This window comes from Paralichthys olivaceus, chromosome 4, assembly GCF_024713975.1.
Source record: "Paralichthys olivaceus isolate ysfri-2021 chromosome 4, ASM2471397v2, whole genome shotgun sequence".
NCBI classification, from domain to species: domain Eukaryota; kingdom Metazoa; phylum Chordata; class Actinopteri; order Pleuronectiformes; family Paralichthyidae; genus Paralichthys; species Paralichthys olivaceus.
In genome coordinates, this window is record NC_091096.1 from 26,403,051 (window position 1) to 26,427,945 (window position 24,895).

General features: G+C 40.4%; 1 protein-coding gene across 1 annotated transcript; it reads left to right on the plus strand.

Annotated features, from left to right (window-relative positions):
• The first annotated feature begins 107 nt into the window (after positions 1–107).
• olfml2a (olfactomedin-like 2A) lies at positions 108–24,895 on the plus strand. The gene is made up of 8 exons (XM_020102325.2): positions 108–367; positions 11,030–11,293; positions 12,543–12,650; positions 13,106–13,282; positions 14,431–14,674; positions 17,410–17,688; positions 17,989–18,174; positions 22,156–24,895. The coding sequence occupies exons 1-8, from the start codon at positions 299–301 to the stop codon at positions 22,758–22,760; spliced, it is 1,932 nt and encodes a 643-aa protein (XP_019957884.1). The 5' UTR covers positions 108–298; the 3' UTR covers positions 22,761–24,895.

Below are 24,895 nucleotides of genomic sequence, written 5' to 3' on the forward strand. Positions count from 1 at the left end.
TGTGTGTGTAGACCCCTCCCATCACTGTTGGACTCGGTGCGCACTGTAGTCTGAGCGCGCGGATGCAGACAGGGCGCGCACACACAAACACACACACACAAACACACACACACACACACACACACACACACACACACACACACACACACTCACCCAGCATCCTCACATGCAGACGGACGGACACAGACCGGGGGACATGGAGCTGATGTAGACGCGCTGGTTTGTCATATGGACTGAATGCAGTGACTGGAGCTTTGGATTTGTGCACTTCACGCCACAGAGACACACCAGAGAGAAAATGTGGAGATACACGAACTTGTTCGCCTGTCTGTTGGTTTTGTGTCCGCATGCGTCTTCACAGAGCAAGGTAGGATCAGACGAGAGGCGCATTTCAGTCAAGTCAAACTTTATTTACCAAGGTCTGCATGCACGAATGAAGTGTTGCTGGTTAAAAAAGTATTAATATGTTGTTTTCAGTAATGGTAATATTGCAGCGGGTATACAGTGTCCAGCTCTTCAGCCCTGTTCTGCTCAACCTCACCTCTTACCTGCATCATGTTTGGGTGTCATGGTGCCTCTGCTTCAGACAAATTAGTGTCTTGACCAATACCCTCATTTCCCTCTTGTCAGACCTTTAATTTTCTGTCTAAAGGCGGCAGATGGTTCAAGTGATGTACCATTTTTTGTGATTGGAGCTAATCCTCCCAATGAGGGTTTATGTGTGACACAGGTAACAATGGATTTATGAAATCATACCTCTGCTGTGTGCAGACCTGATGCTATTGGAGTGTGGGAGAGATGACACTCTCAGTGGGGTAACTAATATCTGGTTGTCATTGTTTGTGCAGCTGCTGGACTCCAACATCAACCCCCCAAACTCTCCCTCAGCCTAATCCAGCTGACACACTTGCATACACAGACATGCACTGCCAGAGGATAGAACACATGTACGGCTCACATATATATGAAGATGAGAGGCACTGTCGCCTATGTACTGTGTGTGTGTGTGTGTGTGTGCGTGTGTGTGTGTGTACTCTGGATACAACCAGAGAAGCCAAATCAGTAGCAGTGTCAGTGAAGAGTCAAGAGTAATAGAAGCAGTATGTCAGGAGTAGTAAGGATCTTTGTAAAATGTGTGGCCAAAAGTATGTGCTTTCTCTGGGTCCCTTAGTTTAAATTAAGTCAAATACTAATACAGTTTACAGTGTTACTTTAGTGTCTCGCCAACTCTGACAATAATACCTGTGCATAAAGCTCAGAGCCCTGACCTCACCTTTGGGAGGAACTGGAACACCAACTGCACGCCTAGTCTCACCACCCAGCATCAGAGCTGGACCACTCACAATGCTCTTCTTGCAGAATGGGAGCAAACTACTAGAGCCTGTTCACCCTAACTGGTAGATATAATACACCGGAGGAGTGGAGGCTGTAGCAGCACATTTATGTTCATATTGCTGTTATGTTCAGGTGGCCACAGAGTGTACTTCTAGTAATAGCATTGGAAGAAGGAGTCGTGTCAGGAGTAGTGGTGATGTGGGAGAGAAAGGTGGTATTAAAGGTGAAAATTAACTTTTTCCACAAACATAGGAAAATAAAATGTTCATACCTTAAGTATGGTAAAGGTTGTAACACAGTGAGGAGGCAGTTTCATTTCAATTGTATTGTTTTTAGCCAGGCTAACTTGCTGATTTTTATGGAAGCTTGGCTGATGCTGCAAGGCTATCAGTTGCCCCAACTCTCAGTTAAATAAGTTAAAAAGTGGCACTAAATCAGTCATCCAGACATTAGCTGCTGCAACTACTGACGTCACATACTAGAGCAAAAGCTCGTAGTGAATCTTTTTTTTTTGAAAATGTTGAATTTTCTAATTAAATGTAGAATAGAAAAAGAAATAAAAATTGTTGTTAAGTTGTAGCAGTAACTGTTTTCTATGGAGCTCAGGAGGTTGAGTGGGTCATTCTCTTCCAGTGCACATGCTGAAATGTACTTGTGCAAGACGCTGGACCCAAAATTACCCCTGACAGCTGTGCTGGCAGTGTGGGATGTATTATCTCTGTTAGAGAATAAATGAATGAAAATGAATGTGTGCAGATGTGACTTGTAATGCAAAAGTGTGAAAGCATGTGAGTGGTTATATATTCTTTATAAATTCTGTCCGTTTACAAGTACAAGTACTAGCAGTCGCAGCAATACCATCACTAGGAGCAGTGGTTTCCTTATCTCTGTATTGTCTAAATACAGCTGTAAAAACCAGATGTGGGTGATGCATTGTCAGATTTGGTATTTTTTGTGTTAAATATAGATCTATTATGGTAAGTTATAATTACTTTAAATTAAAAAAATTTAGTTGTGGCCTATCAAGGACGTATAACATTGGCTTTCAGCTTACTCTGGTACAACAATCCAAATGGTAACCTTTTTATTTAATATTGTAGGCGAGGCACAAATACTACAATATTTCATTTGTGATAAGTGTGCAATTGTGTTTAAATTATATGAATGTCCAGTCTTTATTTCATATTTACCATAAGTGAATAGACCAAAAAAACCTTCCAACGACACTGAAAGCCTTTCACCCAGAAGAGAAAAGCATTTGCACTTTCACTTTAATAATCAAAATGATGAAATCAAAATGTCACATTAGCCTCATTTTAGGTGAAAGACTTTGTATTATGTGTTTGTGTGTGTGTGTGTGTGTGTGTCACTTACCCAAGGTTGGCTATTTGTAAGTTTCGCTAAAGGCTACATAACCAACATTTGCTTTAGCTGTTTAGTGGACTTCTTCGCAAATGCTGCAAGTTCCAAACTTCTTTCTGAGAACAACACCAACACTCTTATTTTGCTTTTATTTCTATCCATTCTTTCCTATTGACATTAGCATGCTTGCCCCGGTTTGTCATGTCACTTTCTGACAGTGAGTCACTGTAGTGTCCAGTCTGTCCTGAACAAGAAGCTCTGCTCAGTTGAAATATTAAAACCTCTTGTCATGCAAACTCAATGATTCCTAAAGCTCTTGGTGGGACTGGTAAGTTAACAGCTGTTGATGCAAAATGTTGACATATCTAAGTTTCTTCCAGTAGCCACTAGCAGACCTAGTCTCTATAGTCTCTACAGCTCGTCTGGTGCCACGAGCATTAATGAGAGACAAAGCCCGCTTAGAGAAGAGCAAGGAGGGCAGCCGGTGGCGTGGGAAACAGTGCACCTGCTTCATGTTTTGGTTGTAAACAAACCCAAGGACAATCTGCACAGATCAGCAGGGGGTGAGAGAGAAGGAGCCAGCAGAGTGGGATGCCCAGTGTGCTTCAGTGAAACAGCATTCTGGAGTATGGCACTCAGATGTTGGCACAGATAGGGCCAAACATGCATGCTCTTACAGTTGCTGCATGGTGCGTTTTGGCTTCAGGTCATGTGCAAGATATGGCATTTTGTCATGCCATGTTGTACTAGTTAGACTTCCTTTAATAGGGCATGTCACATGGGGCTTGATGACGTGTCAACATTATCAGACTGTGGAGAGAAGCATCACCCTGTTTGTGGTTAAAACAAAGCTACAAGCTGGAAAGGAGCAGGAGTGACACTGGGGCAACGACCTGGGAAAAACCTACCTGTGCTGTCAGAACAGGTCAACATTTAGCATTTAACCCAGGTGTGCAGCCTCTCACATGACAGGGTTTAGAATATGTCTCACTTTGTTGGGCTTGGGTGCCAAATGAGGATGCCAGATCCTTGAACCTTACTTAAACTAATGAACTGCATGGAAACCAAAACGTGTGTGTGTGTGTGTGTGTGTGTGTGTGTGTGTGTGTGTGTGTGTGTGTGTGTGTGTGTGTGTGCGCGTGTGTGTTTGGTCCAGGTATTTACTCGCATTGTGGGCGCCTGAATCTGTTAACACAGTCATATTATGGGAACTTGTCTTCCTCATGAGGACAAAAAGCATAATGTAAATTATTACATTTTAAAGTGAAGACAAGATTAAGATTAGCATAAGGGTAATGGTAAGGGTTAGGCACATTATAACTAAGGTTAAGGTTAAAATGAGTCTCCAGGAAATCAATGTAAGTATATTCAGTGACCTAAAGTCATGGAGACCCGACTGTGTGTGTATACACATAAACTATAAAGCAGGGGATCTTATAAAATTAAAGATAGCAAAAAAAGAACTGGATATAGTATATTTGTGCTTTTCAAAGCATCATCTGTCCTTTTTCCTCTCGGACCTTCATGTCTCCAGGAGCTGCCTTTCTCCCTCTATGCAGATTGTTAATTCTTGAGAGATATATACGTTTCCAGATTAATTTTAAATTTAGTCTCTGCCGGCTTTACATGTACGGAGTCCCTCTATGGCCTCTCTAAAAAATCTCATGAAATCTCTCGGGTATATTCTTCCTGTGGGCTTTGAAGCTTCTACAGATTAGTATCATTGTATCCTGTCCTATATTCTGCCTACAAATGTTGGCATGCGTAAAGGCATGACAAGCGTAAGATCATTCTTTTAGAAATCAACTTCACACCCTCAAAAACCTTTGTGCATACAGGGTATTTACTTATTTACAAATGAAGTAGAAGTAGATATACACATTTCTGTCAGTGATGATAGGACAAAAAAAATTGAGATTTATTGTATTTTTCAGATGTCACCATCAGATGTGTTCCTGCATGTTGGGGGTCCTATCCCAATATCTATAACAATTATATACTAGAAAGTTCTGTAAGGCATTATTTACTTCCAGTTAGTGTTAGAGCAAAAAGTATTGTGTCTCATATATGTAGCATAACAAAACGTCAGGGTGTGGAAGTGTCGATTTTTTTTAAACATAGCTAAGAAATGTCTGTAAATGTAAAGGAATAGTTTGATATTTGGTGAAATATGAGGGATAAAACATAGAACAAAAGCAAATAGACAAAAAATTAGACTTTGGGTAATAGTTTGTGCCGCAGTGACTGTGGATATAGTGATTCTGTGTCAGTCCAATACGGTGTTAATTTAATCTAATAATCAAAATGATGTTGCAGTGATTTTGATCAGAGGTTGGACCTAGTTGCCAACTGCTGCTGTTGTTTAGGAGGAAAACATTTAATAATTTTGGTCAATACATTGTTCTATAATGGAGTGCTGTAACAGAGATAAGCTTTGCAGCTTTTTGACAACAACAATAATAATGACACAAACATCTGCTGTAACAAATCATCTGGGACAAAATATATTTGGCAACATCTATCATTCCAAAGGTGGTTGAGGTTTCCAGACATTCACTGATAGTTAGGGAAGTGTCTATTTGTGCTTATGAATAGATTATTATGTCAGTCTCTCCAGGATGTGGAATTTTTTGGAGTTGTTGCTAAATGAACACTGCAAAAATACTTTTATATGAAGCATTGCATTAGATCATGCAGGACACTGAGTCATGTGCTCAGCTGTCAGCTACTGATAGGTCTATGGATGCTTGTCAGTCACCAACCAATCACAGCTCATTCTCTCACCAAAGCGATCTCTTTAAATACGACCTCATCCTCACTGATCCCTGCTCAGCTACACTGCCACGCACGCCTGCTGCAGGCAACTTGCCTCCACCACCCCAGCCTCCACCTTTTAGCACAGAGTCCAAACATGGTCGTGGTAAACGATATTCATCTTAAACAAACGTACATTGCCTACTACACCCACCAGGTGGTTCTGCACATGTTTTATCTTACCACAATGCTCGGCTAATCCAGGGAACATCCAAAGAATGGAGCCTTCAGCACCAATCATAACTGTATCCCCATTGTGCAACAAATGGGTAAATCACGACAAAGTGTTCCTGACCGAATTGTTTTGTATAGATCTTTCACACCATTTCTTGACAATACATACACGATGCATTCTCCTAAACCAAGTCTTAGCTCCTGAATAACACATTGAAGTTGTAAGAAACTGGCCAAAATGTCCTGACAACAGTTTTTGTCCTGACAACAAAATAATGGCATTTACACATAGGCACACACACACATAAACATGCACCCAGTTTGTCACTAAAATAGGAAACAGGCCTCTAATCCTTTGTGATTTATGCACAAAAAACGTTCCCTCTAATCCAACTAATCTTGATTCTTTCAGTAATTATAGATTTTGATGCAGCAGGCCGATCCTTGTGATTTGTCTCGTCTGTTGGTGCAGCTGTAGTGCAGGTGTGTTTTTAAGTAGAAAAGTGTGTCAATCAGTGACTTTCACAACAATGTTGTGACACAAAAATGACACCAGGGAATGGGCTTACACGGGTCTCTGCAGTAAATTTGGTTGGCCAGGGTGAGACGTTCGTGTCACACACGTCTGCAACATCACAACCAAAACAAGGAAAGAGTTGGTTCATTGTTATTTTGTGGAGAACAACTATGATAGGTGAAACTACATGGATTGCAGTGATTTCATAAAATCTTAAGGGTGGACATTATTCATGGGGATTGGTGGAGATTGTGTAAATTGCTGCATTTTAAAGGGACTGGTATGTGGATTTTACTATGTAGCCATATTGACAGCTTGATCTTGTACCTGTTTCAGTGGATGTTTCTAGGCTCCAAACAGAGTGATGATGTGATTGTTGGGCAACAGATCAAATGTGGAAATGTGCCAAAATTGTTCAGAGGTTTGATAAAGTTTTCATGAGTTCTTCAATGTTACTCTGGCTCGAGAAGAGCCTTCATGCCAGTAGTTCATTAAGACATCCAGTATAACAGCCCTTTTCTCATTTTTTGACATCATTTGCTTAAAAAGACTGAAAAGTTCGGAGAGGAATGTAGATGTGTACCCCGAAAAACAGCAAGTGCTTGACACACTTTGTGTTCAGCTAATTAGCATCTCCGTGCTAATTCCTGTGTTTTTGTTTCAAATCTGAGGCCCCGACCTCATGGCTCATCTCCAGCCTGAAGGCTTTTGTACCAAGTTAATCTTCATAGTGACACAGTAAGACTGTTTATCATCTCAGCTAATTAGATAAAAAATCAGGTGGACTCTGGACTGGAATGTGGACCCTGGATCTGGTCTTGAGTGCCCTTGACAGGAGATGATGTGGGTTTTAAAGGGATAGAAAGTCCTTTAATATCACAAGCATAACAAGCTTGATGGTCTTAAGGCTGATTAGAGCTGGTACTCATGGTGACTTTATGTGCGTTTGTGGGGAAAAAAATTAAAAACTCAACAAGTGGGAGTTGCTGCAGGTCAGCATAGATCAAAGTACTACTGTTTATGTTTGAAGAAGGTTGCAAACATGCATCTGGACATTTAAGCTTTGCCACAGCAGACCTGCACTGGTTGCTTCGTGTGCCATACTGTTACCAGCAAAGCACAGAGAACAGAGGATATCCTTGTCTATAGGAACCTGGTTGCAGATACAGCAGAGCAACGCTAATGCCTGTGTAATACATCTCAGGTTTTTAAGAATTCTGAGCACAACTGGGGTTTCACCTCATCACTGTCAGTGCACGTTAGCTGCCCGAGCTTGCAGTGGTTGATCTAATAGAGCTCTCTGCAGTGTGCAGGCTCTTTTCCTAGTATTGTGCAGACATGAGTTCATGTTTGAGCCGTACCTTTTTGACCTGAAACTTGACTGCACTTGAAAGGTCAGAGCCACAGACTCAAAGCTCAAAGCTCAAAGCATGCGTTAAATACTCTGTACTCTTAATTATTAGCACTCTTAATTGTGTTGCCTGTTCTCATGCTGGTAGGTCAGCTCTTTGCCTGAGATGCTGGACAGTTAGTTAGGCATACTGGTACATATGATTTGACAGGGGGTGGAGGCAGCTGCTCTGATTGGAAGAATGGCTCAGACTTTTCATGATACACCACTGCCAAATCCTTCTCCTGGAAAGCTTTAGTCCTTTTGACTAAACACGAAGTACCGGAGTAAATCCTGCTGGAATTTCTCTGACTTCTACATCCTAAAGCAACTTAAGCTGATGTTGCTATGCAGCAGTCATTGTTCGGCAGGGCTTGAACAATGCAGCCCAGCAGGGCAATAGGCATGGCTTCTGCTAAAGAAGTTTAATCTGCTAATCCACTCTGTTTTCATGTGGCTGTAGCATTTGTCAACCTGCTGCCTTTTCGCTTGACTTGGGTCAGGATTGGTCCGGCTCTGCACCCAGGAGTCCTGCCCTGAATCAGACCCCCTCCCATACATGTCTGCAGTAATAGAGGGGAAAGCACACACCCCTCCACGTCTTCCCTCATCACTCAGCCTACATTCCTTCACTAATGAGCCTGCACCACCTTCACCACTCCCCCCTTACCTTCATTAAGCCTAATACAGCCCTGCTAGAAGACATCCAAAATTGTGCAGAAACTGTAATGAGGGAAAGCAATTAAAGAACACTAATTTACAGCCCAATCAATCAGTCGATCATCTCCCCTTTCATGAATCATTTTTTGTTCAGCAGTAGTACAGCAATTTGGTGTTTCATAATTTTGAGGGACTCACAAGAGACATATTTTAAAAGGAATGGTCAAGCTGTTAAGGTGGAGATAAATTTACTTTTAGTCCATAGTATAAGTCAAGCTCAAAATTCTACATAAGACCCTCGATATTTGGTAAATGCCCACATATTTCAGCAGGGCCTGTCAAGCTCTATATGGTCCAAGTTTGTGTCACAAATTCTGTTATAAATTGGCTCCAAAAACCATGATTCCATCATGATGACATCACCATTGTTATTTTTTCAGCCCTTCCAAAGCTCCACATGACATTTACAAGTGTTTTTACATGCTGACATGTCCCCATTACAAATAAGTTGAATGCATAAAATAAGTTTGAGTTTGATTTTAATCACAGATAAGCAGGTAATGCATATCAGTCTCTGTCCCACTTAGTTGGTACAAAGAGCGACTGCAGGAAAAGCTAATCTTTATCGTTACATTTGTCTCCGTATTAGTTCTATTGTTCATAAAGTCCTTACAGTCCTACCTCCAAACCTCAGTCACACAAGGACAGGACCACACCTCATTAGTGAAGAATGTCTATGTGATACCACATGTGCATCTGTGCTGTGGTTTATAGTCCATAAATCTCACCAGGGAGAGATGATAGCCTGAACCTCCTCCAACATATGATCCAACAGCCATGATTCTAAAAGATGAGAGATGAGCTCCCATCAGTCACAGTTACCTACAGACTATCTGTCATAATAAGACTGTGGTTAAAATGGTACAAAATCATAAGTTTGACATTTGTCTATTGGTTAATATATCATAATAGTAATATCATAAAGGGAACTAGTCGAACAGCTAGTCAGTATAAAGATGGGAGCCAGTTAGACTGCATCAAGCCAACGTTTATTTTACTGTGCAAGCTTTAATTTGTTTTAGGAAATTTGAAGTGTACGTGTGCTGTGTTTGTGTTTCTAGTTTCTAATATCAAAACTCAACAGGTAAATCTCCACCTCTATCCACTTTCCCTCCTGCCTTTATAATTGCCTTTATACATTTTGAACTAGAGTCACAAAGTTTTAATATATGCACAAGTCTTTCTACTAATCTAAATTTTCTCCTCCCTGCACACTGCCTGTGCAAATTCAAGTATTCTGTATGTTGATGTATTTTGCACTGACTTTATATGCAATCATTTCACCCTCTGAAATGTAATTTGCTTTCAGCCTGAACACACCTCTATTCAGATCAGCTAACGGGCAACAAGGCATAAGGTCCCATTCAAAGGACACAGCTGTTGCAAGACCAATTTATAGTTCTGCCCAACAAGGCTTCAATCGTCTCTATCAAATGAGAAAAGATGGATTAAGACACACTTTTCAGTTCTCAGCAGACTTCTGCCAACTCAACCTTCACCACCTAAGGCTTTCATCAAATGTAGTAAATCTGTGTAGTTAAATTCTCCTGTGAAATCTCTACAGTATGCCAGCTTCCGCATGTCTCATTTAGGAGCTGAGGAAAATATGTGTTCAGGCAGCCATGCTTTGCTTCCTGTTTATTAAGTAAGCCATGAACCTGGCCTGCCACAGCTCTTTCATCATACATGGCAGCCAAAGGCCAGCTGGTGATGCAGGAGTCTTATGAGTTATGTTTGTCTCAGAGGCTTTCCTCTGAGTCATGCAGGCTAACATTCAAACGAGGGGAAACATGTGGTTATTTTTCAGGGTTACTTTCCTTCCCCTTGCTTTTGTTTCCCAACAACAGAAAGGGATGTATTCCATCAGGGGTTAGACTAATGGAATAGATGAGTGGAATAACTCACACTGAGGGAAGGAAGAGCACAGCTCAGCGTACAGTATATCTTTATATTTATTTAACCTCACCCCAGGTTCACATCCAGGTCTTATGTTCAACCCCAAAGCTCCTTATTTAGCAGTATTACCGCAAGGAGACATTGTTACATCAAGCATATTAGGCCTAGTTCATACCTGGTACTACCTGGTGGGTGATTTGATCACATGTGGGCATCTCGAAGAACGTAAATTCACATTATAGAATGACCACTAATCAGAGCTCATTTCCCTGCTTTATATACATATGCACACCACATCTCTTTGTAAAGAAATATGATGTGATTCTTAACCTGTAATAGAGGTAGCAATGCAATCCATGTCTCCTGGAAATTAAATGAAGCAGACAAAATGAAAAAAAATCCCCCAAGAGATTTGGTTCAGTATACCTCCATATGCTTAAAAGAAAATTCAGTTGTGCATTAAAAAGTCAGCTTACATGATTTGAGAAGGGGAATAAGCAAGTACTACCTCTTATGCAAAGTGTTAGAGTCTATGGTGGCCCAGGACACAATTGACAGTTTGGCCACATGTGGCCACCTACAAATGAGATCTGACCAATCAGCCCTCCTTCAGACCTAACATTAACATCCTTCTGTCCAAATGTGTCCTGGGCCAACCATCTCTAATAGTATATTAATAACAGAAATGATGCGTGTTTGATCATACGAGGTCATTGCTGAAGAGTCGCAAACATAAAGGGAAGATTACAGTGGCATTAAAAAACGATGCAAATATTTTTGTTTGGATTCTAAAATGGGACAATTTATGTTCCCTCCTCTAGATCTTTGGGGAGACTGAGCCTGTCCGGATGACATCAGAGGGCTCAGACTGCCGCTGTAAGTGCATCATGCGTCCTCTCAGCAAGGACGCCTGCCTGCGGCTGCGAAGTGGCAGTGTACGTGTGGAGGACTTCTACACAGTGGAGACAGTCAGCTCCGGATCTGACTGTAAGTGCTCGTGCACTGCCCCACCTTCCTCCCTCAACCCCTGTGAGAATGAGTGGAAAATGGAGAAGCTGAAGAAACAGGCCCCTGAGTTACTAAAGGTGAGCAAATGAGGTTTGAAGCCACTATAGCCATTTTCTGACATGACCTCTGGAAAACCTCCGGAGAATTGGTGCCTTTGACACAACATTCTTTGACACAAACGTCAGTAATATGCCACTCGCTCGTGGTGAATCCTGGAAAGGATCTCCTGCTGTGTTCATACATCCGCTACTCTGGACTTGCTGCAGACTTTGTACTAGGGGACCAGGTGGAGAAAGGCCACAGGAGGCTCTCACTTGGACATTTGCATTCACACATACAGTGCATGTCTGAAAGCAGCTTATGATAGCATGTTTCAAGTGATTCTGATGGCACATTTTAATGACAATGAGTCGCCAAAGAAATGTTCAAATCTTATAAATGTTAAAGGTTCTTCTAGCAGCCCTGAGAGGCAACTGTGTTTATTGCATCTGTTTTTTAAGTGTCAGTGTTTAAAAACTCACATTTGAAATCATCTTCTTGCAAATTTGAATCATTATTGCTCCTCTTTGTTTTTACCTGATTGTGAACTAAATATCGTTTCATTTTGAACTGTTGCACAAAAATGATTGAATGTTTATTTATATATTTATACCCCTTATTAACAATTTTTTAAGTAGCTGATACCTGCAGCCAGACAACCCTCAGCCACATTCATTAAGGTCAAGTTTGATCTGTGCAAAAACCTTGAGAATAATTAGAAATGCCACTTTCTTACCTCTGTAACTACACTGCAGAAAGAAAAACCCAATATAATCATCCATGATCCACATACATACATACTATGGTTATTGAGCAGGATGTATAATAAGGTTTCACTCCAGTTTGAAATCCTGATTCAACTCTCTGTGACCTTGTCTTAGTTATATGTCATCAGAATCTTTTGTGAACACGTCAGCTCACTTCTGCACATACCTAAAGCCCGCTATCATTATTCACAGCTGGAGAAGCACAATATGTACCATGTGAAGTAAAAGGCGGTTCCAGATGTTTGATCTGACTACACCTTAATACGGTATATTGATCAGCCCAATACATCCCCTAAGGAAATGATTTCATTGAAAAGGAGAGGTTGAAAATAATTTAAATGAACCCCAGACTAAGAGCACATTGCCTAATAAGTGTGGATGTCAATAGTGGTAATCAGAGCAAATAATTTGAGAGGTCACTTAAGCTATTGCTGCAGTTAAAGAGAGACATTAATCTGTCAGCTTTGTGTTCACGAGATGGTAAATGATGCTAGTTCTCTTTCATGGCCTGAATGAACAGCTCCAATCTATGGTGGACCTCCTCGAGGGAACCCTTTACAGCATGGATCTAATGAAAGTCCACTCCTACATCAACAAGGTGGTGTCACAGATGAACACCCTGGAAGAGGTAAGCAAAAAAGGACATATACTTTCTCATATGATTATTGTGAAAGGTTTCGTGAAGAGACTCATGTAACTTTTGAGTAGCAGCTCATGTTTTTCATTTGAAATGTATTTATTTATTAGGATAAATTTGATGTACCATCTAAGTCCCAACATGTATTACAATCGTTACATGACAATTAAGCAATGCACAAAAACAGCAATGTACAGGCAATAGAAATTAATGAAAAAAAAATTTAATAACAGACCACATACATTAATAAATGTGTAAATTGATCACCAGATGCAAACATGATGCAAATATAATCTTCAGGCATTAGCAAAGGATATTCTCTACATATGTTTATAGAAATACAAACATACATACATGTGACAGCTTCGTTAATAACAACAGCAAATAACGGCTGATGTGATTTAATGGATGATAATCATTGTGACAGTTATGATGCTGTCTTGCAGACAATCAAGACAAACCTTACACGGGATAATGAATTTGTCCGGGACAGCATGATGAGCCTCACCAACCAGTTCAAGAGATATGAGAACTACACCAACATTATGATGAGCATCAAGAAGGAGATCTCCAGTCTCAGCTTGCAGCTGCTTCAGAAGGACTCAGCTGAGAGCAAAGTACAGGTTAGAAAATAAACTCTCAAAAACGAACTAAAAAAAACTATTTTGTGCACACATTTTCGTTAGCTATTAACTGGGACATACTGGAAATATCACACATTAGAGGAACGATTGTAGTGCACCCTACTAGTGGTTGTTGGGGTGTATATGTATACGTATTACTTTGAAGACTAAGTGATTCTATGAATGTTGTTGTCAGTGCAATATGGTGAAATAATAAAATCTATTCTTTAAAATAATCTGGCGATGTTAACCTACAGTGTGACCCAGTTACCGACCACCACTGTAGTTTATCCAAGGACATACCTGAGACATGTTCAACTCGGTTTACAGACCAATAGTTAGCACACTGCCCCGCCCCAAATGACTGCTATGGTGCGCTGATTGCATGTTTATTCACATTTTTATTAATACTGAACATATCACATATCCAAATCACACCAAACTCAGCCCTGCCCGTCCCCATTGAAAGTACACATGCCAAGTGTGAAGTCGATCAATTGAACTGTTCATGATGTGATATGAACTGTTTATGACATATGTTCCACATTCAGACAGACGTTTGCAGAATTAGTAGGGAGATAATATGCTTTCTATTCACACACACTGTAAGGCATTATCAATAGGGATATCATATCAATTTTTTTTAAATGTTGTGTTGCACACGCGGAGACAAAATACACCTCCAGGCGTGCATGTGTTATCACGGGGGGGTTCAGGTTTTATTCTGCAACACAGAAACGTTTTCATGACCATCAGCCTGTTGCTACATGTGAGCTAACTGTGGGACAGTCTTCTAGTCAATAGCCCGACCACGCCCCAAGGACCCCAGGGGTGTCATAAGGTGCCTGTCCATATATCACCCTTTCTGACCATGTTAATGCCTATAATAATATGCAACCAGTGTCAATCAGGCAATAACAAATACAAACAATATATAACTGCAGAAATAACGTCTGGCAATCAGAGTAGTAGTATGGGGGGTGGTAGCTGTTCTTGCTGCTCCAATCACTGTGGGTCCCACAGTTGCACATGTCTAGAAGTTACATTACAAGAATACATTGTTTCTTAATCACAGTCAACATTTGAAACACACAAGACAATTTTACCCAGTTTCATAACCAGGTATAATCTGAATTTGCATTTTACAGGACACTAATGATGGGAAAACCAAGGTGACTGTTAAAGTACCCAACAAAAAGAACCCTCCAGCCAAACCCCCTCTAAAACAACCCAAAGAAAAGGTCATAAAGCCCAAGAAAGAGGTCATTAAACCTGGGAAGCCGGTCAAGCCTGACCCTACAGCCAAAGCCAAGGTGGTTGGCCTCCAGCCTGGTGTGGTAAGGGGCATCACATACTACAAGGCTTCCAAGACCAGTGATGAGCATGGAGAAGGTGAGTTTTCAGCTCGCCCGGGACACTGCATTCTCGCTCAGTGTAGTGTAGTGTTCATATAAGGCCATCCTCCCTGAGCTAAAGAAAACACTGTGCTCGCACTTTAGCTGAGTTTGCACTCCCATCTGTGTGCGATCATCTGTGTGTGATCCCCTGTGGGTGTTGAAAATGATCCAAATTAGTTTCTTTGCAGGATCAGGATCAGCAGGCAGCCCCAGCTTTGCATGTCTTACCAACACAGTGAAGATGGTTATTAGCTGGGTTTAGTTTCCAATAGAGGACAGCGTAAAGTTTTCCTGAGAATGTTGTTTTACACAAGTGTGAGATCAGGCTGTAATTGTATTGCTAACTTCACACGTAAGCGAAAGGCAATAAAACCGGGAATCTATAGCTGTGTGGCACACAAGATCCCCACAATACATGATTTACTCCAGTGTTGTTTTTAGCAAAGCTGGTCTAGTCAGCGTAGGATTGGAACGCTGGTGCACATTCAGCGAGCAGGAAATCCAAATCTTTTATTGACAAAATACACGGAGCTGATGGAATGCTGTCTCAATGGAGGGCTGCCATGTCTATGACATGCCTCAGCATCACTCCTCACAACAATGTGTGGGGACCCTCACCAATGCAGAGAAAACATTTCCCGATTCCTTCCAATCCTCTTTAAGTCTAGTTGAATGAATAGGTATGCTGCGTTTGCACAGGGCACACGCACATAATGCTGTCAGACCATGTGTTCCACCATGTAAGTGAACCTCAGTGAGTTCAGCCACCCTTGCCAAATCACTGAAACCAGTCAGTTGCATTTCCATAATCTCTGGCAAAGAACCGGATGCAGAACTAATTTATTATTCATTTATTCACCCTGGAAAGGTTTACACACCTTTATACTTTTTTTTCTCTCTTCAACTCTTCAAGTTAAGTTGCGGTGACACACATTTTACTGGGAGTTGCCCATTGTAACCACATTTCTCAGCTGTTGGTCTCTGTGCGTCTGTGAGTTGGTATTAAGTGACTCACTGTACCCAACTTGATTCAGAAACCGCATTAAAGACAATTGACTTTACAACAGTAACTGTATTGATTGAAAGATTACATTGAAATCAAAGTGTTTGTAAATGTTTGTTGTAATTGCAGCCAACTGGAATCTGCGATACAGCATTACAACAGATTGATTGGGAAACTCTATGACTAAAATGTAACTTTGATAATGATGAAAGCAAATATCCTGACAAAAAATGGTATGATCCTTTAAAACAGCTTTAATATGTCCATCACCATTTAAATTTATGAAAGGGGTCTTTGATCTGCATAATAATAAAGTAATACAAGATGTGTTCCATCTGTTCACTCAACATAGATGGATGTCACGTCCGTTAACAATTACCTAATGTCCTTCTTCATGGGCTCTCCACTGAAAGTCATTACCTACACTCAACCTCAGATCAATTGGTTGCGACAGATTTGTTGCTTTTGTGTGGATGAGGGTAAATTTAATGCCAGGTACCACATGAAAAGTCTTCATCACCTTAAAAGACTTCATGTCTGTCAGAAACCCTCTACCGTTAATTGTAAAAACCTTATCCGAATATCGGTTCCACTTCAGCCTCCATCTGGTCCATGTGTTTAGAGTATGCACGAAAGGAAGGTCTGCAGCTTATGTAGCAATGCTGTACTCTCCTCACATCTGTCTAGCAGCACAGGACGTCAGGGTATTAGGACCAGAAGGAGGGAAGCCGCGCTCTCTGCTAAGACTGTCTTTGATTCAGCCGGCTTTTTTTTAATAATAGAACAAAAGTGAATATTGAAGCCTGAAACTGGAAAACAAGCGGCCAGATTTGACTTATTGTGGATTTTTGATGAGAACAACGTTTTGTGTTATATGGTAGGCAGTCAATGCATTCAGACTATTATCAGATACTAAATATTCACTACACTTTACTGAACAAGGTCACAGATGTGATATTTTTTTTAACCACATCAAACGGCAAAGTTGATAACTTGTTCCAAATGGGATGACACAAACATTCATGATAGCAAAAAAGTAATTAAAGGTTGAGATGCAACACATGCTCTATCTTCTCAAAAGCACTGATGATGTTACACTGGATTGTACACATGAGAAGTGATGCAGTTCATAGTGTAAAATATGTATGATTCTGTTTATTAGCAGCTCAAAGTCCAAAGACATGCAGAATAACATGAGGTTAATAGAAGACTCAAAATTGCCTGTGAATGTGAGAGTGAATATTATGTATCTGTAATATGCTTCTCGCCCAATGACAGTCCACTCTGTGACCTTCTGTATAGGTAATGGATGGAGAGGAGGTAGTTTTGAGCACTGACAATTTCTGTTTTATAATTAGTCTCATTGTGTTGGTATTCTTTGTGTGCTCTGTTGCTAATGTACCAACTTTTATGTAGACATGTGGAAGTGGAAGTAGCCGTTACTATATGAACTGTGCAGTGTTTGAGAATACCGTTCAGAGGCAATGGCCCTACACTGACTTCTTCATGTTTTGATAATGTGCCCATCACTTACAAGAACAAGAAGCAGCTTGTTCTCAGGTATTAACAGCTAACAGTATTACTCTCCTCTATCATCACTCGGCATCAGGACTGTCTGACCTTGTTTGACCATCTGCTATATTTTCAATGAAAACTAGCTTTGTAGACTCTTTGATTTCTGTCTTTTTCCCCTTGGCCTGACTCTACACTCCCCTTAACCCTCCCAGATCACTCTGCCAAAATGTACGCAGTCCACCACATCACAGAAAGCCAGTCTGAGGACGGAGGAGCTGAAATGGTCCTGGAAAACATGGAGACCACGGTGGCTGAACCCATCACTACCACTGCAGTTCCCACCACCACAACCACCATCACCACCCCAGCAACTACCACCACCGCTACGACCACTACACAGGGCACACCAGCATCGGAAAGACCAGCTCCAACCATAGTGCTGCTGCTGGACAACTCCAACAACAACAGTCGGCCCACTCTCCACAGAGCAGGTAGCTGTTTGCACTCAGTGTTCTGTCACAGGCTGTGACTCCAGTGACAGAGACCAGTTTAACAGTGCACAGGTTCACTCTGCTAAGAAATGTACGAGTGTGAAATCAATTTATCTTCTTCCCTGAACTTACTACTTAAATAGTCTGTATTTATACAGCAATTTTCTTGTCTTGATGACCACTCAAAGCACTTTACAGTACATTTCCTTGCCGTCCACACACACATTCATACAGTGCAATTATGATCAGCACTTCTATGAGGGGCAAGTTAGTTAAATGTTCTGCTTGTATTTTGTCCAGGGAAGATCCTCAAATGTGAAGGGACGCTAGCATCCATCGAGCAGCCAGAGAAGCAGCACAGTTATGGGCGCAACGAAGGAGCCTGGATGAAGGATCCCCTGGCCAAAGACAACAAGATCTATGTCACCAACTATTACTATGGAAACAACCTGGTGGAGTTCCGCAATCTGGACAACTTCAAACAAGGTGCGCTTCATTTGGGTCCTTTTTATAACATTCTGTTTACCAGTGGCTGCAATGGGTTAGGAGACCCACTATAGAGGTTTTCATTTTTACTCAAAGTTGGATATCATCTGTTGATGAAACACATGCATGTTCTGTTAGTTATATTCCCCACCGTCAGAGTTAACAAACACATACAACACAAATCATTATTTGTTTCCACTGGAAGCTTTTTACAAAATTAATCATATCTGTGAAGTTTAAAATCTGTATGTAAAATATGAATATTTATTCACATTGTAATGTGTGCATGTCCATGTGTCCAAATTGCTTGGTGTCTGTGTGGAGGTCACTTAATAGACAGTTGTCACCATTCTGAGAATAATTTCTCCCTTTAAGTCACTGTTTCGCTTCACTTTTATATTGAGTGTAGTACAGAGGTCATTTCAATTTGTCTCATTACTGAATAGGAGACTGCTCACGTCAGATACAGTAATCATCCTTGTGTTAATGTTAATGTGTGTTACTGAAGGAAGGAGACTTCTGTCTTCCTTGAACTTCCTTAATGTTGACTTGACTATCAGTTATGTCTAACCAGCATCCAAAGTTTGTGGGGCAAAACACAATCAGACCAGTCGCAATTCTTGTTTCACAGCTCTATTAGCAAATGGAACAAAATGCTTCACCATTGTTAACCCAACACCCCGCCCCCCATCCATCCTGGAGCAGCAGAGGGTCATTTAGTGAATAGTCGGCATGACTCCTTTGGGACAAGTGAGTGTGTGTTGGTTGGTGGTAAGGGCGGAAGGGGGTGGGGGGGTGCTCTCATTGGGCCATCCCTGTCAAAAATAACAAATATAAGCTGCCTTTAGACATGCACTGAATTTGTTGCTGTTGCGAACACGTCAATTCACAGGTTTCTCTGGAGGTCATGTCTGAAAACTGCTATACTGATACTGATACTGAAGATAATGTCTCTCCTTACAGCTGAAAAATGTTCTGACCATAAAAGGATCTGATGTGGCATTTGTTTTGTATTTTACTCAAAAGCAGCAGCTTCAGCAGCAGCTGCTGCTACTCATTGTTTTTTTGTTATTTCTGTGAGTGTGACTGTATCATGGAGGGTAGAGCAGCATTTTTTGGACTTTAGCACTTTGAGAATAAACCCTGGGATCTCGGATGGGTGACTGATCATAGATAAGGTCATTTCAAACTGTCTGCTCTTAGTAGGCTTTATGAGGCGGCAGTAGCAGGTCAACAGGAAAATTACACTGATCTACCATCTGGTCAGTATAAGTTGTTTAACTAATCACCTTGGTAAACATATGTGACAATGAGTAGTTAGGGTGTACTGTGGAGCAACTTTTAAGAACTCTGAAGCTTTCATAGGTAAATATGGAAAACGAAACCCAAGCCTGCTATTTTTTGTTTGGCTTTGTAGTTATCATATCAATCTCCTCTATAATCAAGGTAGGTTTCTCTGCAGTAAGTTTGAGAAGTGTGTGTGTTGAGGCAGGTGAGTCCAGGGAGAAATACTTTTGGCTGCTGCTGACCTTTATCAGAATTAGCTTTATTGGCCATGTATGTGTGCACATACAAGGAATTTGACTCCGGTTTTTCCATTGCTCTCAACGTACAGAGAAAGACAAATAGACAAATTAAAAAAACAAAACAAGGCAAACAAAGCAGAACAAGGTTAAGTATAAACATTTAACAACAATGTACAAATATGAATATATACAAAGTATATACTGTATATATGAACATAAAAACACAACAACAATGACAGTGAAATGGAGAAATAGTGCAATGATGCAGACTGCAAAGCTGCTTGAATGCTGAATAAATGCTTGAATAAATATGGAAAGATTGTCACAGGATACTTTATATACTTGAGGTAGGTGGAATATATATAATATAAATATATATAATTTAGAATATATAGATACATATAGATCTACATAAAGATCTGGCTCTGAATATTTGAATACCTTAATATTCTTTGAATGCCATTACATTACATTACATCTTGGTTGTGTTACCTACCTCATAGGTGGTTTCATTATAATATTTGGTTCTAACTGCAGGATCACCCTGTTTTAACTGATAGCTGTGTTTTCTCTAAAAACAGCATTGACAATGATTAATGCTGATTATCCCACATGCTCAGTGAGACTGATGAGATCTGTGGAATGCAGGTCTTGGTTGTTTCATGGCTTCAGTGGGTGGGAAAATCAACTCCTTTCAGATCCAAATCAACTGAGGAATTGGATTACACTCTCTAAGAGAGTTAAGACGATATCCCATTGTAGGACTTGGCTTGTTGATCTAGATGTGTTTGGACAATGGGCTTTCTTACATATGAGGCATCCTGTGGTGCAGTGAGCTCACAGCTGTGTGCGGATGACTAGGTATCTTGGTGAGTGGCGGTGATGCCTGCTGTTCCCTGACGTGTTCTCTCTTTTTTCAACTAGGCACAGTGGAGAGGGATTAGGAGTGTGGGCTGGCCTAAGGGAAGGGAGTGGTGGGACTGGGGGTGGGAAGGATGGGGAGGGAGGTTTGGCTGCACGTTGTTTTTGTCCCTTTCTGGGGTTTTCATTTATTATCATTACTTAAATCAGACTTCCTGAGGTTAGAAGGTTAAGATAGCAGATGGAATGTGATTAGAAAATGACACCTACAGTACTCCACGTGTTTGTTCAGTAATGAACTCCTAAACATACTGTGTCAGTGTCACATGAAGCCAATGTGCACACAGTCTGGCATTGTAAAAACATTGTAATTTGTGCTTTGAGGGCCGAACTGTTAGCACAACATACACACAGCTGAATGTATCCAACGTAGATAAGCACAACAGTGGGTTCTAAAACATAAAGACCAGCTCACTATATTTTCCTGCCTATTGCATAGCTGGATCAGATAAACTGTAATTATTTTGTCACAATCAAATCCTATCAATCGCCGATGCAATAAATACAAAGTTATCCCAGTACAAACTAGTATGGCACGAGTCAAGGACCCTATCTCGCAATGTTGAAGATAAAATATTCCTTCTAACAAGTTTCATGGAAATATGCTCTTCAGTTTTTGTGTAATCCTGTTGACAATCAAACAAGCCAACCAACAGATCCAGTTCAAAATGTATTTCTGTACAGTGGCTAAAAAAAAGCCTATCATCCTATCCTCTCCTTGATTTATTTAGCAATCCAAATGGGGCTGATGTCGTGTTAGGTGGCAGTTGTTTCATTCCACTTATAAGAGGCCTACATAGTAAGTAAGCACCAAAGACAGCGACTGAAATTCAGATTTAGCTCCAGAAATGGTGAGGAACATGGGTATTGAACCTGCTGGAGAGGTTATTTTCAATGAATTCACAGAAATAACATCTGATATTAGCATAGCTTTTTTTTTTTTACTGCTCCTAGCAACTGTCGCTACTGGCCTACCACTGCAGATGACAATGGCTTCATTGACATGTCCCTTGCTACAGGCCTAACAAGTAGAACATATTTTGCCTTTTCCCAGAAAGAATTTAGCTAACATGAACACATTGGGCTGAATAACTAAAGGGGAAGAAAATGGTAAGAAATTGTAATTATCATGCTAATAGCACACATCAAGTCCAAGTCAAATCTTCAGTGATAATTTCTGTGGTTTGGAATTCTGCTCTGTAGTTACAGAAGAAGAACTACATTTTAATTGAGGTGTTTTATCAGCAAAATCAGCATACTACTGCTGACATAGTGTGATGCTCCACATATGTTGCTGAAGCAGTAAAAGCTTGGATTGTGTTTATTGCTCAGTATTGTCTTGGCAGTTAGCTGTTGGTGAGAAGAGCAGCCTCTTGTGATACTTAACATGTTGGTAATATTGGTGATATTGGTTTGAGTCATCTGTTTGTACTCTAGAAAAAGTGTTCCATGGCAAAAACAACTCTAGTCCCAGTATATACCCAGTTGTGATAATAAATAAATAAGGCTAACATACTGTTTTTATTTATCCTAGGCCGGTGGAGCAACCTTTTCAAGCTGCCTTATAACTGGATAGGAACAGGCCATGTCGTTTATAACGGAGCCTTCTACTACAACAGAGCCTTCACCAAGAACATCATCAAGTATGATCTTAGGATGCGATATGTGGCAGCCTGGACGCTGCTGCATGACGTGGTTTATGAGGACACCACCCCCTGGAAGTGGAGGGGACACTCAGACATTGACTTTGCAGTGGATGAAAGTGGCCTGTGGGTGATCTATCCTTCCATGGACTATGACTACAACCAGCAAGAGGTGATTGTCATCAGTAAACTAGATCCTGGAGACCTGTCCTTGAAAAAGGAAACAACGTGGAGGACAGGTCTCAAGAGAAACTCTTATGGGAACTGCTTCATCATCTGTGGCGTCTTGTATGCTGTCAATGTGTACAACCAGAAAGAAGGTGAGGTGAACTATGCTTATGATACCCACACCAACAGTGAAGCTATCCCTCGCCTGTCCTTCACCAATGAGTACTCCTTCACCACCCAGATTGACTACAACCCCAAGGAGAAGGTTTTGTATGCCTGGGACAATGGCAATCAGGTGACATATCAGGTTCACTTTGTCGACCAGTGAGCACAGCTAGTTTGTGCGACAGATAAGCTCACAGTAGGGATGCCAGTATGGCACCTATTTAGAAAAAGGATGTTCAGTATTGACTGCCGAGAAGCAGGCATATTGGACTAAACAGGACAAAGGATGAATCTACTCCAGCCTTCCACTACCAATGCATGTTATTCAAACAACTGACCTCGCAAAATACCAAACATACATGCCTCAAGTATGTATTGGGATGTGTTTGTACAATAGAATGGGGCGCAAACAGTGGAAATAATCTAATGGGTTGAGTTAAAGCTCATTAGGTAGAGTCTATAATCATAGAGATTTCTTTATATCTGCATTTATTAAATGTCAGCAGGCTGGCTAAAAAGATAAATAGTTTTTAAATCATGAGTTTAAGGGACACTGAAGCTTACATTTTAGAATTATCTCTAGGTGTTGCAATAAATTACAGTAGTTTCTGAGGCCTGGGGGCTGATTGGCATGAGCAGAGGCTGGGTGAGATAGAGTTACATTAATCAAGCAGTAACTCCCAAATATAATTGTTAATATCCTTTAATTTGAAAGATTCAGATAAATATATTTCAATATAATACATGCAGTATATGGCTACTCATAGGGTGAAAGTGGTTTTGGTCGCTGTATCTATTCCTCCTGTAAATACTGACCATGATATGATGCCCTTGAGTAACTCATGCTAGCTTCAGCAGAACTTTTATTTAATTCTGCTCTGCAGGACAGTTTTCAGACGGGAGTCCCTCTTAGCCAATAAAATGTATTTTGACCATGATTTTTGCTGTACAGACATAGACATTTCCTGACTGGTTAGCAGTTAGCCATCTGTTTGCCCACTGCAGTAATTCATCAACTAACCTTGCAAGTAGTCACTTATCTTCTTGCACTGCTCATTTCATCAGGATGCATTGATTAACTCACTGCACCTATCGGAATAAAACAAGAAGCCACCAAGCTATCAAATAATTCAGTGATGGTGTAGCACGAATTAATAAGCTTATGCTACTTAGCTAATGTAAGCAAGATTTGTGTGTCCATCTTCACAATGGACTGTATTTCTTCAGCCAAGAGTTGTCTTGTAGCTTACACAGGAAAAGCAGCATGAGAAAAGTAGCAATGTATAGAAATGTATTAGATAATGCAAAAGTGGCTAGATTTAGCAACCATCATTAGGCCCTCTTATATTAGATTCTCTTTTACCTTTTAATGGGTTTCAACTATTCAACACAAAGTTCGTGTTGATTGGCTCAGTCCCCAGGCATTTAACTCAACCATGGAGATTATTTCTGCCTCCCGAGAAGTTCTACTTCCAAGAAATGTTTGTAAAATGTAACTTTTACCTATTGTTTCACTTGCCCAACTAATCCATCCCATCACCTAGCACTTTGACAATGATCTGCTTTGTTTAATATTCCGGCCTCATAATGCTTCCTGTCTCTTTACATTAGATATTGTTTTGAGATATGTGTTGAATATGAACTCCCAAATAATTTTTTTTCAGAGATAAGAACATTTAGAATTCATGTATAAATAAAAGTCTTATGCTCTTAAGATTTATATATTTACATGAAATCATTTGACAAATCATAGCCCTTAACTATTTGTCAAGGTTCCAAGCATCTTATTAAATGTCAATGTTGATGTATAAAAGTATACACTATCTTTCATTGTTAATACATTTTGCATAACCACTACATTTAATGTATTTACTGTGTATTTGAATATTTTCACCTCAGTGCATATTTAGAACTGTGATCAGTCATGCTCATATGAAAGGTGCAATGTACCATTATCTCTTCAAGCTTCAACAAAGAAAACCTTGAACATTTGTATTTTGACATTGAGAGGCAGAACTGTGTGGGGCACATGGTGGGAATGGTAATCTTTAGCATTAGCCTCACAACACTGAATAGTGCTCTCATATACCGCCACACTGTTTTGCCTGTTCTTGAATTATTCAGTGTTTGGTTTGTTCATATAAAGCATGCTGACTGCAATACAATATTTTGTTCAGTTGCAAAGTCTTTATACTTATACATTTTAAATGAAATGTAACCCAACACTTGAAACCAGCTGTGTGTATGTCTGTGGTATGAAATAAAATTCCCATAATAAAGTCTCTTGAGATTTATGAA

What these genes read in the sequence shown, in the direction of transcription:
- olfml2a (XM_020102325.2), top strand. Translation starts at nt 299, where the DNA reads ATGTGGAGATACACGAACTTGTTCGCCTGTCTGTTGGTTTTGTGTCCG. An exon ending in ATGCGTCTTCACAGAGCAAG is followed by an intron (nt 368 to 11,029) that starts GTAGGATCAGAC and finishes TCCCTCCTCTAG; the next exon opens with ATCTTTGGGGAGACTGAGCC. An exon ending in CAGCTGAGAGCAAAGTACAG is followed by an intron (nt 13,283 to 14,430) that starts GTTAGAAAATAA and finishes TGCATTTTACAG; the next exon opens with GACACTAATGATGGGAAAAC.